Here is a 12752-nt window from a genome sequence, read left to right as displayed (position 1 = left end):
ATGTATGTAGGAAAAGGTTACCTGAATGAGGGCCTTTTTAAGCTAAATGTAATAGCAGTTCCTATCAATAAAGCTAATGCTTCTTCTTACTTACTTGAGTCGAACACTTTATGGCATTCACGCTTAGGTCACGTCAACTTCAAAACATTGCGAAAAATGACAAATTTAGAAGTATTGCCAAAATTTGATTGCATTAATTCCAAATGTCAAATATGTGTGGAATCAAAGTATGCTAAGCATCCTTATAAGTCCGTTGAAAGGAATTCAAGTCCTTTAGACTTAATTCACACAGATATTTGCGACATGAAGTCAACACCATCTCGCGGTGGAAAAAAGTATTTTATTACTTTTATTGACGATAGCACGAGATACTGCTATGTTTATTTACTTAATAGTAAAGATGAGGCAATTGATGCTTTCAAGCAATACAAGAGTGAAGTTGAAACACAACTAAGCAAAAAGATCAAAATGATAAGAAGTGATAGGGGTGGAGAATATGAATCTCCTTTTGAAGAAATATGTTTGGAAAATGGCATTATTCACCAAACAACTGCCCCTTACTCTCCACAATCTAATGGAATTGCAGAGAGAAAGAATCGAACGTTGAAAGAGATGATGAATGCGTTGTTGATAAGTTCTGGTTTACCACAGAACTTGTGGGGGGAAGCTATACTTACAAATAACCGAATAATCAACCGAATACCTCATAGAAAACACAGTCCATTCCCTATGAAAAATGGAAAGGAAGGAAGCCCAGCTTGAAATACTTCAAAGTGTGGGGGTGTTTAGCTAAGGTACAAGTTCCTAAACCTAAAAGGGTTAAGATAGGTCCAAAAACGGTTGATTGTGTATTTATTGGATATGTAACCAATAGCAAGGCATATCGTTTTCTGGTTCATAAATCAGAAAATCCTGAGATTCACGTTAATACGATAATAGAATCAGATAATGCTGAATTCTTTGAAACTATTTATCCGTATAAAAAGGAAAGTGAAGTGACCTACCAAAAGTCAAAACGACCTCGGGAGGAAATAACAGATGGTATGCCTAATGAGGAAAATCCGAGAAGAAGTAAACGTCAACGGACATCTACTTCATTCGGTCCAGATTTTCTGACTTTCCTGCTAGAAAATGAGCCTCGTACCTTCAAGGAAGCAATGTCTTCCTCAGAAGCACAATATTGGAAAGAAGCTGTCAATAGTGAAATAGAATCCATATTGAGCAACCATACCTGGGAATTGGTTGATCTTCCTCCAGGTAACAAAACATTGGGTTCTAAATGGATTTTCAAGAAGAAAATGAAAGACGATGGTACTATTGACAAATACAAGGCAAGACTTGTTGTCAAAGGATTTAGACAACGAGAAGGTCTTGACTATTTTGACACATACTCGCCGGTAACAAGAATTACATCCATTCAGATGCTAATAGCGTTAGCCGCCTTGTATGGTCTTCAAATCCATCAAATGGATGTAAAAACAGCCTTCTTAAATGGTGATCTAGAGGAAGAAATTTACATGAACCAACCTGAAGGGTTTGTGGTTCCGGGAAAAGAAAAGAAGGTGTGTCGACTTGTTAAGTCCCTTTATGGACTAAAACAAGCACCCAAGCAATGGCATGCGAAATTTGACCAAACAATGTTGTCAAATGGCTTTAAGATTAATGAATGTGATAAATGTGTTTACATTAAGAACGTTCCAAATCATATAGTCATTGTTTGCTTATATGTTGATGATATGCTAATAATGAGCAAAGACATTGCCGACATTCAAGCTACTAAGCGTATGCTTTCTAGTAAGTTTGATATGAAAGACTTAGGAGTTGCCGATGTAATTCTAGGAATTAAAATCCAGAGGACTCCTCAGGGTCTAGCTTTGTCTCAATCACATTACGTGAAAATGGTACTTGAAAAATTCAAACATTTGGAATTTAGAAGTGCAAGAACTCCAATTGACTTAAATCATCATCTTATAAAGAATAAAGGTGAAAGTACGTCTCAATTGGAGTATGCTCGTGTGTTGGGAAGCTTAATGTACATCATGAACTGTACACGACCTGATATAGCTTGTGCAATAAGTAAACTTAGTCGATTCACAAGTAATCCAAACAAACATCACTGGGTGGCAATGAAACGAGTTCTGGGATATTTGGAATATACCCAAGACTACGCTTTGCACTACAATAAATATCCTGCGGTTATCGAAGGATATAGTGATGCAAATTGGATAACCGGCTCAACAGAAATAAAGTCCACAAGTGGATATGTTTTTACTGTTGGTGGAGGAGCAGTATCTTGGAAGTCTTCCAAACAAACGTGCATCGCTCGCTCTACAATGGAATCAGAGTTTATAGCTTTGGATAAAGCCGGTGAAGAAGCTGAATGGCTTCGAAATTTCTTAGAAGACATTCCGTTCTGGCCAAAACCTTTGGCTCCTATTTGCATACATTGCGATAGTGAGGCTGCAATAGGACGGGCAGGGAACGTTATGTATAACGGAAAGTCTCGTCATATACGACGAAGACATAACACCATTAGACAACTACTTTCTAGTGGAATTATCACTATTGATTATGTAAGATCAAAGGATAATGTGGCGGATCCGCTTACAAAAGGCTTAACTAGAGAGGGAGTTGAGAAATCATCTAAGGGAATGGGACTATGGCCGAGGACAAGTCAACATGGCGGTAACTCTACCTAGAATTTTGGATGTTTCGAGATCTAGGTTCAAGGAGCTCAAACAAAGTTGCGATTGACCGGTTCAACATTGTCAAAGTAAAATCTTTGGTCCCTTCTCGTGATGAAGACAATGTTCAGTAACAAGGATAGAACCTTACACGTTCTTTAATGATTACCTAAGTTTGATGTGGTATTTATCAAATAGTGTCAATCTAAAGGATTACACGTTTAGGAATCACCTATGTAAGTGTGAAGTGGAAGCCGCTTCAATGAGAATTCTGTAAGGCCAATTCTCTACACACTTATGAAACCAGGCGGTGTTCATGGCTGAAACGAACACAACAATGAGAACCAAAAGACGGTTAAGGGTTGGTTGTGTGACATATGGTTGTCTAGGTATACACTAAAGTTCGACGGTTCAAAGATATCAAATCTACCGATTGACCGAGTATGTCCGACATATGTTCACTACGGAAAATTCAAAGGGAAACCTACTTATCCAGATGCGATTAATCATTACTTGCAAATCACACAGCTTTCATCTATGATCATTCTTGTTACAGCCATTCCCATTCATGTGGGGGATTGTTGGACTTTAAAGGCATTGAGCTTCAAAGACTTTAAGCATTGGGCTTTAAAGTATAAGAGTGTGAATTGGAAATGGTGGAAAATAAAATGGAGGGAAATGAAAATTTGAATGAAGTGAGCTTTTGACTTGCACTTTGTCCCTCATTGGTGAGGGACAACTACATTTGTGTGCTTATATATAAAATCACTTCTTAAAGCTCTTAAAAGGAGTTGAAGAGAATAAACACTCGCGTCGTCGTCGCTCGCTCGCTCGGCTCGGCTTTGGCTTTGGATTTGGATTTGGATTTGGATTTGTCAAATGATCGATCGATAAGATTATTTTTTGGACAAAATTTATTTAATTAATTATTTAATAATTAATTAAATGCCAGATCACTGCTGAAGATTCAGAAGGATAGTCTGGCCGCGGTCCTGGCGTAATCGCGGTAGGACCGCGCCAGAACCCTGCTGCAGATTCAGAGGGCCACTCTGGCCGCGGTCCTGGCGTAACCGTGGTAGGACCGCGGCAGGCTGCGTAACTCTGAAAGGCACCTTTTCCAGAACAAACATCACACCTCTTCCAATAATTGCCTATAAATTCTGAGGCATGGCTTCGTTTTTAATACACCAAAAACATTACAGAACTTCCTTCTCTCTGAAAATACTGCATTCTAATTGGCAGTCTCTCTGTCTCAAATTCGTAAGTGTGATTTTGCTCCGTTCTTTAAGTTTGTTGGTATCCTGCAGTTTGTATTGCCACTGTTGCAGGAAGGTTTATTCCGTTTTATCCTGGGAGGATTTAATCCATTACCTTGGCAACGTGTGAGGGGGTTAAAATTCCTTAAGGATGCACAAGAAAATTGTGGACTCGGAATATTTCTTAATCTTTACTGTTTTTCCAGTTTCTCTTATTCTTCTAACAGTTTTTTGATTTTGTGTTTTAACACAGTAGCAACAACAATATCTTGTTCTTTATTTATGCTCAATTTTTTTAATAGGGCAACATAAATTTCAAGAGGTTGTAAGGTTTTTTGAAACAACTTCTATGTGATGCACCTTAAATTTGTATTCTAATATTTCACTTTAAATTTTAATACTAGGAGTATAATTTATTTGAGTTAAATAATACATTTGCATTATCTGCCACTAAAAAGACATCTACAGGTAACCCTCATTGAAATCTAAAATTTGTAACTCTAAATAAAATAGGTAACCTGCTACAATACCATTAGAACCTGATGTAGTCATTTCTATATAGATGGTGTATGTAACTTAAACGCAATAATAAATACTTATATTTAAACAAGTACCTCTAATATTAAAATTTAGGAGTTTAAGTTATATACACGGATAATAAATAATTTATATATTATCATATCACTTTATGTTTTGTAGTAGATAACTTATCTTATTCTTAAGATTACAAATATCACTCTATATGGAGGTATCCATGAAATCTTCAAATGACTTGATAACACAGCTCAAAACTTGATGTCGATAAATACTCCCTCTATTTCAATTTATGTGACATAGTCTGATTCAACATAGAGTTTAAGATTTTCTTTTTGAAACTTATTATTTTAAAAGCTCAAAAGGTAAAGTCTTTATGAAACTAATAAAATTTGTATGTCTATAAAATCTTATAATAATAAAATTGATAAAATATAAAGTTTAAAACATATTATTTTAAATATAAAAATCCATATTCTATTTGAATTAAATGAATAAAAAATATATCCAAATTGAAACGGGAGAGAATACTAAAATAGTATGTATGTCCAAGGGAGACCGAGTAAAAAATAGTGCGAGTGTTCCGTGATATTGAAAAGATAGAGTATTTTCCTTTAGTCTCAATGTGGTGTCGTATCCTCTGCAAAAGACACATTTCTCTGTTTGCATGTCATTTCTTGAAAATTGAAAAGAAAGAGACATAATGGGCTCCTCTCCTCCTCTTTCTCTTTCTCTTTCTCTTTCTCTGCCTCTACACAACCCCCCACCCCCTATCCCCACATAAGCCAAATACTAGGCCACCATTTCCTATCCCTTTTAAAATCAACCATTTTATTCATCTACATTTGATTATCATTTTCCTAAGAACTGTTTGAAAAAAGGTGCAAATTTCTCTTCTTGAAAGACCCCACAAATCCAAACAACACACGTTGTCTTTCTATCTCAATGTTCTTTAATAAAAAGTACCAATCGTGTGATCAGGACTAAAAGTTTCCCTAATTCTTTGCTTGTGTTAGGGTCTTTATTTTGATCATTTCTTGTTCATTGGGTTTTGGGTTTGTTCCATTCTTGTCTAATTTTCTTCTACAAAGTATCCTTTTTTTAATCATTTTTCCTGACACCCAATTCTATTCCCAGACATAAATCCTTGTTTGTCTGCTTTGGTATTAGGGTTTGTTTTTTTCTTGTTTGTCCCTATATTCCTCACGGGTTTGAATAAGAACGCCAAAACAATGCTGCTAATGGGTATGCAAATTTGACCTTCTTGGCCCAGAATTGTTTTGCTGTCTCGTTCAGGACTTTTTGCAAACAGTTGGTCTGCAACTCTGCTTGGTTCTTGAATTTTGTGTTGAGATATGGGTTGTGTCCATGGGAAGTGTTGTTGTAGGTACCCAGGATCCTCAGATGGTGATAATAGGGAAGATTTGGGCACATATGCTCAGGCTCAAACACATATTCTTGCTGGCAGGTCAGTAGATAGTGCTCAAGTCCCTTCACATAACTTTAAGTTAGAGTACGCTGTGCTTACGCAACGTGGGTTTTACCCTGAATCCCCTGAGAAAGAGAATCAGGATAGTTATTGTATCAGAACACAACTTCAGGGTAATCCAAATGTTCATTTCTTTGGTGTGTTTGATGGGCATGGACAGTTTGGTACTCAGTGTTCATTGTTTGTTAGGGATAGGCTTGTCGAGATTTTATCGGATGATCCTACATTGTTAGATGACCCTGTTAAGGCTTACAATTCTGCATTTTTAAGAACAAATGAAGAACTTCATAGTAATAGTGATATTGATGATTCCATGAGTGGGACAACCGCTATAACTGCTCTTCTTGTTGGAGACATGCTTTATGTGGCAAATGTAGGTGATTCAAGAGCAGTGTTGTCTGTTAAGGAAGGGAATAGGGTTGTTGCCAAAGATTTGTCTTCTGATCAGACACCATTTAGGAAAGATGAATGTGAGAGAGTGAAAAGCTGTGGGGCAAGAGTTCTTAGTGTTGATCAAGTGGAAGGTCTAAAGGATCCAGATATTCAGTCGTGGGGGGACGAGGAAACGGAAGGGGGTGATCCGCCAAGGTTGTGGGTTCAAAATGGGATGTATCCGGGGACTGCGTTTACGCGAAGTGTTGGAGATAGTACTGCTGAAAGTATTGGTGTAGTTGCTGTCCCAGAGGTGTCAACAGTACAGCTCACAAATAGTCATCCTTTCTTTGTGATTGCAAGTGATGGTGTCTTTGAGTTCCTCTCCAGCCAAACTGTGGTGGACATGGTAAGGCTTACTTTATTTGATGCTAAAATCTACTGGAGTTTATTTATTGTTTGTTTTAATTCATCTTTATTGTTAGCAACCTGTCACTGGTGGTGTGGCTCTCTGTACTATTAATATCAGCACTTCTGTATGACATGCTACGTTTCATCAAGATAGTAGATGTCATTTATGTCAAATCTGAGGTAGTATTTTTATTTATTTCTATGTATGTGTGTCTGTTAGTATATCTGTATGCATCTACCACGTGAAGTTCAATCTTGATGATATTTCCCCTAGTGGAAGCTATACTACATTAAGCTGAGATTCTTCTTACTTCGTTGTATTTGAGAGTTTCCAAATAAGATGCTTGGCATAAAATTGCACTAAGTCTGGACAATGGATGCAATGGAAAAGAATTGTAGTAAAAGAAAAGGAAGGGGAAATGTTAAAGAGATCAACTTTATACTTTCAGGTAGCCGTTAAAAATCAAGTTGGAAGGATAGCACATTATTTTCTGAACTTTTGTCTTAGGTAAATCACTTTGGTGGTAGCTTGGAGCTTCTTGGACATAAAGCAGTGAGCATCCCTTAATTTTGCTAGCTAACCTTTTGCAGTCTCTGCCTTTTAGAGTCTCACATATCCTACTGATCAGCTGTAGGACAGAACAGTGTCTAAGAATTGTCGTTTATGTTGCGCATTTCTTCAATTGAGTTGGTTTCTCTCCCACAAGTCTATTAGAAACACCCTTTCTACCTGCACAAGATAGGGGTAAGGTCCACGTACACACTACACTCCCCAGACCACACTGTGGAAATATATTGGGTATGTTGTTGTTGTACTTTATGTGGCACATTTCCTTGTTTGAAATGACTATTAGTCAAGCAGTTGAGCTTGTGTCATAGCCTATTCAAGCTCTCGACTCTGACGTTATTTAGAGAAAATTCAAAGTAAGGGTTCCTGTTGGAATTTTAAGTTGCATATTTTCTTGAATAGTTAAGGGCAAGCCTGGGGCAATATTAGAGTTGCTCCTTTGGTTACCTTTTGGTCATAGGTTCGTGGTACGGCAGCTTCTTTGTGAAAATAAGAGGGTAAGGCTGCATACCGCATAGGAATTTTGTGTACGGGATAAGCCCATTACCATTTCTTGAGTAGTTAGTAACTCCATGTAGTTTAGCTTGAGATAAGTTAGTATCTAATGAGAAAACATAGAAACTATTAGATTGCACCTCAGTCTTAATCCAGTTGTGGTTAGTTATATGAATCATCTATATCCACCCAGCTCAATCTAGACCTGTTTTACTCAAATATTCAATGATACTGTGAAGCTAGAGATTCTTTACATCTTGCAAATTATATTCCTGGCCAAAAAAAAAAACGATCTCGATTATATTTTGGTCTCAACTAGTTGGTATGTGCTACATGCATCATTTACTTCCACTCTGTTCTGTTTTTCACTAACTAACCTTGCCTGGTCGAGAGGTATAGATCTTTTAAGACAATTTTCCCTTGTGATTTTAAGTCCACCTTCAATCATCATTGTGTTGCACCTATAGGCTGGTGGATTTGGAGGTCTATGTAGCATGGCTAAACAATATTAGGCGAACTTCTCTTATTTCATCCTCTGTGTCTGGTACTTGTAGCTCCTGTCAAAATTTTGATTTCTAATCTTGTCGTATCTGGTTAATATCTGCATTTCTACAAAAAAATCTTTTGAATATGTTGGGACGTAGAGGCTCAACACTCGCTCCATCATAATGTTGATGGTCTCATATGTAGAATTTACTGTTTGACTTTGATACGTATATTCCGATGACATAGCACTCCCTTATGTGCCACATTTTCATCTATCATACAATTCTCCTCTAGGAACGTGAAGCCAGACATATGAATTGTCTACCGAAACCAGCAAAGCAACAGTAGATAAATTAAATCAGATGAATCGTCTGCATTTACATCACAGTTATTTTTAATCTCACTTCAATGCTGAGCCTATTATCTATTTAGAAGCAGGAGGAAGTTCTTGAAAGCTTTGCTTTTCTTTTTCTTCCACTTCTTTCCATCTTTTTGATCTTCTCCTGTTGGTATCCTTTGTGTCTTGTTGATGGAGGACCAAGTCTACTCATCATTTTTTTATACTTATATGGCTTTTAGCCTTGTTAAAGGCTCACTTGAGGTGTGTTCTGAAACTAGGAGCACATCAAACCAGGTGTTTTGCTTCGCTTCACTTCATGTGATACTCTGATGCAAGGACCAAGGTGATATGGCGTGCACCACATACCAAACTCTGCTTCTAAAGAACAATATCAGAAAACATTTTGAATGAATATGTTAATAGTTAATAAGAAATTTAGTACGATAAAACTAGCTAAATCTCTTGACTTGAAAAATCAAGCTAAAGATAAAATTAGAAACTTAAAATTGTTTATGTACATTGAATTGTAGAATATAAGATGGTTTCTAAACTTGATTGACGTGATTATCACTTCATATATTTCAATTTATTACAAAATTTGCTTTCCATATATTATTTTTGTCCTTGTAGGTATTTTTTTCTTTCATTATGTGTGTATATATGTGTGTATATACGTGTGTCCGTTTTTTTCATTTGTGCCTTTCTTTGTTAAGTGCATTAATTGTGCTTTGCGCTTACAGCTGCTGCATACCTTGATGCTCCCTCTTTTTTTCTTTTCCTTTTTTTACTCTTCGTTTTGACAAAACTGGTAGCACTTCGTATACAGGTGATTAGTGCTAGTTATGCCAACAAATTTACTGGAACAAGCAAATTTTCTTTCCATATATTTTTTTGTCCTTGTAGGTATTTTTTTTCCTTTCATTATGTGTGTGTGTATATGTCTGTGTGTGTGTTTTTTTCCATTTGTGCCTTTCTTTGCCAAATGCATTAAATGTGCTTTTGCCTTACAGCCACTGCATATGTTAAACACCCCCCCCCCCCCCCTCTTTTTTTTTTTCTTTCCCTTTTTTTACTCTTCGCTTTGACAAAACTGGTGGCACTTCGTATACAGGTGATTAGTGCTAGTTATGCCAACAAATTACTGGATCAATGCTGAAAAAGCAGTTTTGTATTAAAGCCGCATCTTGTGTTTTCTGATCATTAATTGAAATCATTGTGATCTATCTCCAAATAAATGAGCAGATAACTTTCACCTGATCTCATCTACCATTTGTAAGTCGTCGTTAAATTTTATGCCTAATTTTCTATTTAACTCTTCCTTCTTGTGCAGGTAAATAGATGCGCAGATCCTAGGGATGCATGTTCAGCCATTGCTGGAGAATCATACAAACTGTGGCTAGACCATGAAAACCGGACAGATGATATAACAATCATCATTGTACATATTAAAGCCTTAACCAATGTATGAACCATTTGATTCTTATTTGTCAATTTTGTTGTTTCTTTTCGAGTTCTCCGGATAGGAATTTGCATATTTATGCTTTGCTTTCATTGTGTAAATCAGTATATTCCTAGTGTTAGTAGGAAGTATTAGGAACTTGATTGGTGGACTCTAGGAGCATCCGTAGCTAATATTAAAGGACTTAGTTCTTTCTTCTCTCATAGTGTCCTTTTCCGCAGCGGGAAAGGGGGATTATGTATTTGATCTACCAGCTTCTTTAAGAAAGAATCAAATTAATGTAGTTCCCAAATAATTTCTTGCCATTGGTATTTCCATGATTCAAGATTACTTCCATGTTTCTGTTTACTCTTGGATTAGCTAATATATTTTGAAGTTGGGATAGTCAGGTGGTGGCGTCACAGCCAAATGGAATGGAGGGAAAACAACAAACACGCAGAAAGAAACATCGGAGATATATTTCTCTCCGTGTGCTTCGGAAGGTTATCGGTCTGTAATGAGTGAATTCTCTGATGTTAGCTGTTGTCATCCTGTTTCATCACTAGACCACAAAGTAGTAGTTTCATCCAGCTTGTGAGTTTCACTCTTTCCCTATTTTGCTCTGTTCTTTATCTGCATATTGTTCTTCAAGTGATCACTTGCTTGTACTTCTCTTGCAGGGGTTGAACTAAGAAAAAGACTTCCAAGGGTTAACACGCATTCCCCCCATTGTAGATGTGCCTTAAATGGTAACTTCCCTCGTTTTTATAGTCCTCGATGGTTAGGTAAATACACATAAGAAGCAATGCATAAGTGGATGCACAAACTGATACTATATGCTATACCAGTCTACACATTTGACTGAATATGACAGGTAGATGGACTGTGCATTCATTTATCAGTTGAATCAGTGCCCTTTCCCTTGTAAACAATTCCATCTGGCTTCATTTGGTTGCTACTCAGTTTCCATTCCTGTGCATGGAACATCGATAAAAAATTACCTAGGTGGTTTATAGACTTCTTTACCCCGGGGCATTGCTTCTGTCAAGCTCCAAGCGTTAATACGGATGCTCATGTACATGGTTTCGTGTTCAATATATGCATCTTATTGCAACAAAAAGAGCAAACTATGTACTGTGTTCATCTAAACTTGTCAGTTTTAGAATGGCAATATTTCTACACGTCAATCTACTTGGCTGCGGAAGAACTTATTGTTGTATGAAATATCAAAGTATGTTACACTTGGTATTAATTGGTCAAATTTGTATAGAGGAGGAACTTTGTGTTTGAATCAATTATGGTCATGTGTTCATAAGCAATTCCGTAGAGCTCTTGTATGTTCTTGCTATTTGCTACCTTGATAATGTGATCCTTTACCTTACTGTTCAAGGAAATAAATAAAGAAAATGACTCCCTTACGAAATATGCTGGTAGGTAAGGAGTACCAAGAATTGCCTATTTTACAGGAAAACAGTTATGTGACGACTATTAAATTCTTTCTGATAGTGTATGTATCTTTTGAGTGCACTTCCCAATTTTAAACTACTCCTTTAGGCCATATACAATTCCTTGAACTTGGCAGATTCTTTAGGTACCTTTTCTAGGTGTGATATACTGAAATTTTAAGGGTGAAATTCAAAAATAGCCAGATTTACAAGTGATAATTGAAAATTAGTCAAGGTTTCAAAAGTAATCAAATTTTAGTCACTTTTCATGTAAAGATAAATTTGAACGAAAGCACTGTTCAAAATTCAGAAAATATTTCAGTATAATATATTGGAGTTCGATTTTTTTACATGTGAATTCCAGCATAATATATTGGAGTTCGATTTTTTTACATGTGAATTCCAGCATAATATATTGGAGTTCGATTTTTTTTACATGTGAATTCCCGCATAATATTGTGTTCTAGCATAATATGTTGGAAGTTCATACACAGGTGCTCAGTATATTATGCTGGAACTTTCTGTATGCTGGAGTTTCATGCTGAAAGTTCATATATAGCTGCACCAATCTCCAGTATATTATGCTGAAACTTTCTGTGTTGCAGTAAAATAGTGGTTATTTTTCAATGATTTTACAAACGCTAATTATTTTTTAATTACTAATTCGAAAACTAGCTAGCCCGTGCTATTTTTATAAAATTTAACGTTGTTGACATGTGCCTATTGAACATTAGGTCAACCACATTGGTCAGCCACCCAATTCTTATGACCAAATAAGAGGAAATTAGAAAATATTTTCTTCCCTGTGAAACAAATCGTTGTGACAGGTTATATTTCGATCAAGCTTCTAGGTGGCAGTAAAGTACTTTTTGAGGATTTTAAGGTGTTTGATCAAGAGAGATTGCTTTGAGCATTAGCAGAAGCAATTTTTATGCTTTTGGGAAAAAGCTACAAATTTTAATTACTTTCAAGAAGTAAAAATTATTCTTTTGAAGACGAAAAATATACTTACCAATATTTATACTTTTCAAAGTACTCCTCATTAATTTAACTTTTTTCTTTCTACCATTCATTTATTTATTTTTCTTATTTGTAATTGTTTTTATCTTTCTCCTATTTTTCTTTGAAATAGTCTCTCTGCAATAAATAAATTTCTTCTTTTATGTCGGATTTATAGAGTAGATATTTAATTTATGCTGAACGATGTATATTGATATGTTTGAATTATTATGTA

At 36.1% G+C, this 12752-nt stretch overlaps 1 protein-coding gene across 3 annotated transcripts; it reads left to right on the top strand.

Annotated features, from left to right (window-relative positions):
- Window positions 1-5103: 5103 nt before the first annotated feature.
- On the top strand, window positions 5104-11401 carry LOC109212403 (probable protein phosphatase 2C 35). Of its 3 annotated transcripts, XR_002065845.1 has the most exons (5): window positions 5104-6744; window positions 9966-10097; window positions 10480-10667; window positions 10754-10822; window positions 10922-11401. XR_002065845.1 is itself a non-coding variant. In XM_019376042.1 (4 exons), the coding sequence occupies exons 1-4, from the start codon at window positions 5830-5832 to the stop codon at window positions 10758-10760; spliced, it is 1242 nt and encodes a 413-aa protein (XP_019231587.1). In that variant the 5' UTR covers window positions 5104-5829; the 3' UTR covers window positions 10761-11401. The 3 variants fall into 3 exon arrangements, 1 of the variants encoding a protein (XP_019231587.1); XR_002065846.1 differs by having other exon boundaries at window positions 10484-10667; window positions 10754-11401; XM_019376042.1 differs by having other exon boundaries at window positions 10754-11401.
- Window positions 11402-12752: the final 1351 nt, after the last annotated feature.

Source organism: Nicotiana attenuata, unplaced genomic scaffold, assembly GCF_001879085.1.
Source record: "Nicotiana attenuata strain UT unplaced genomic scaffold, NIATTr2, whole genome shotgun sequence".
Classification (NCBI taxonomy): domain Eukaryota; kingdom Viridiplantae; phylum Streptophyta; class Magnoliopsida; order Solanales; family Solanaceae; genus Nicotiana; species Nicotiana attenuata.
This window is presented reverse-complemented; position numbering and strand designations above follow the sequence as displayed.

Bases quoted from the DNA above. Each gene is read 5' to 3' on its own strand.
- LOC109212403 (XM_019376042.1), top strand. From the start codon at position 5,830: ATGGGTTGTGTCCATGGGAAGTGTTGTTGTAGGTACCCAGGATCCTCA. The intron at 6,745-9,965 runs GTAAGGCTTACT...CTTCTTGTGCAG, and splicing joins GCCAAACTGTGGTGGACATG to GTAAATAGATGCGCAGATCC. The intron at 10,098-10,479 runs GTATGAACCATT...AAGTTGGGATAG, and splicing joins ATATTAAAGCCTTAACCAAT to TCAGGTGGTGGCGTCACAGC.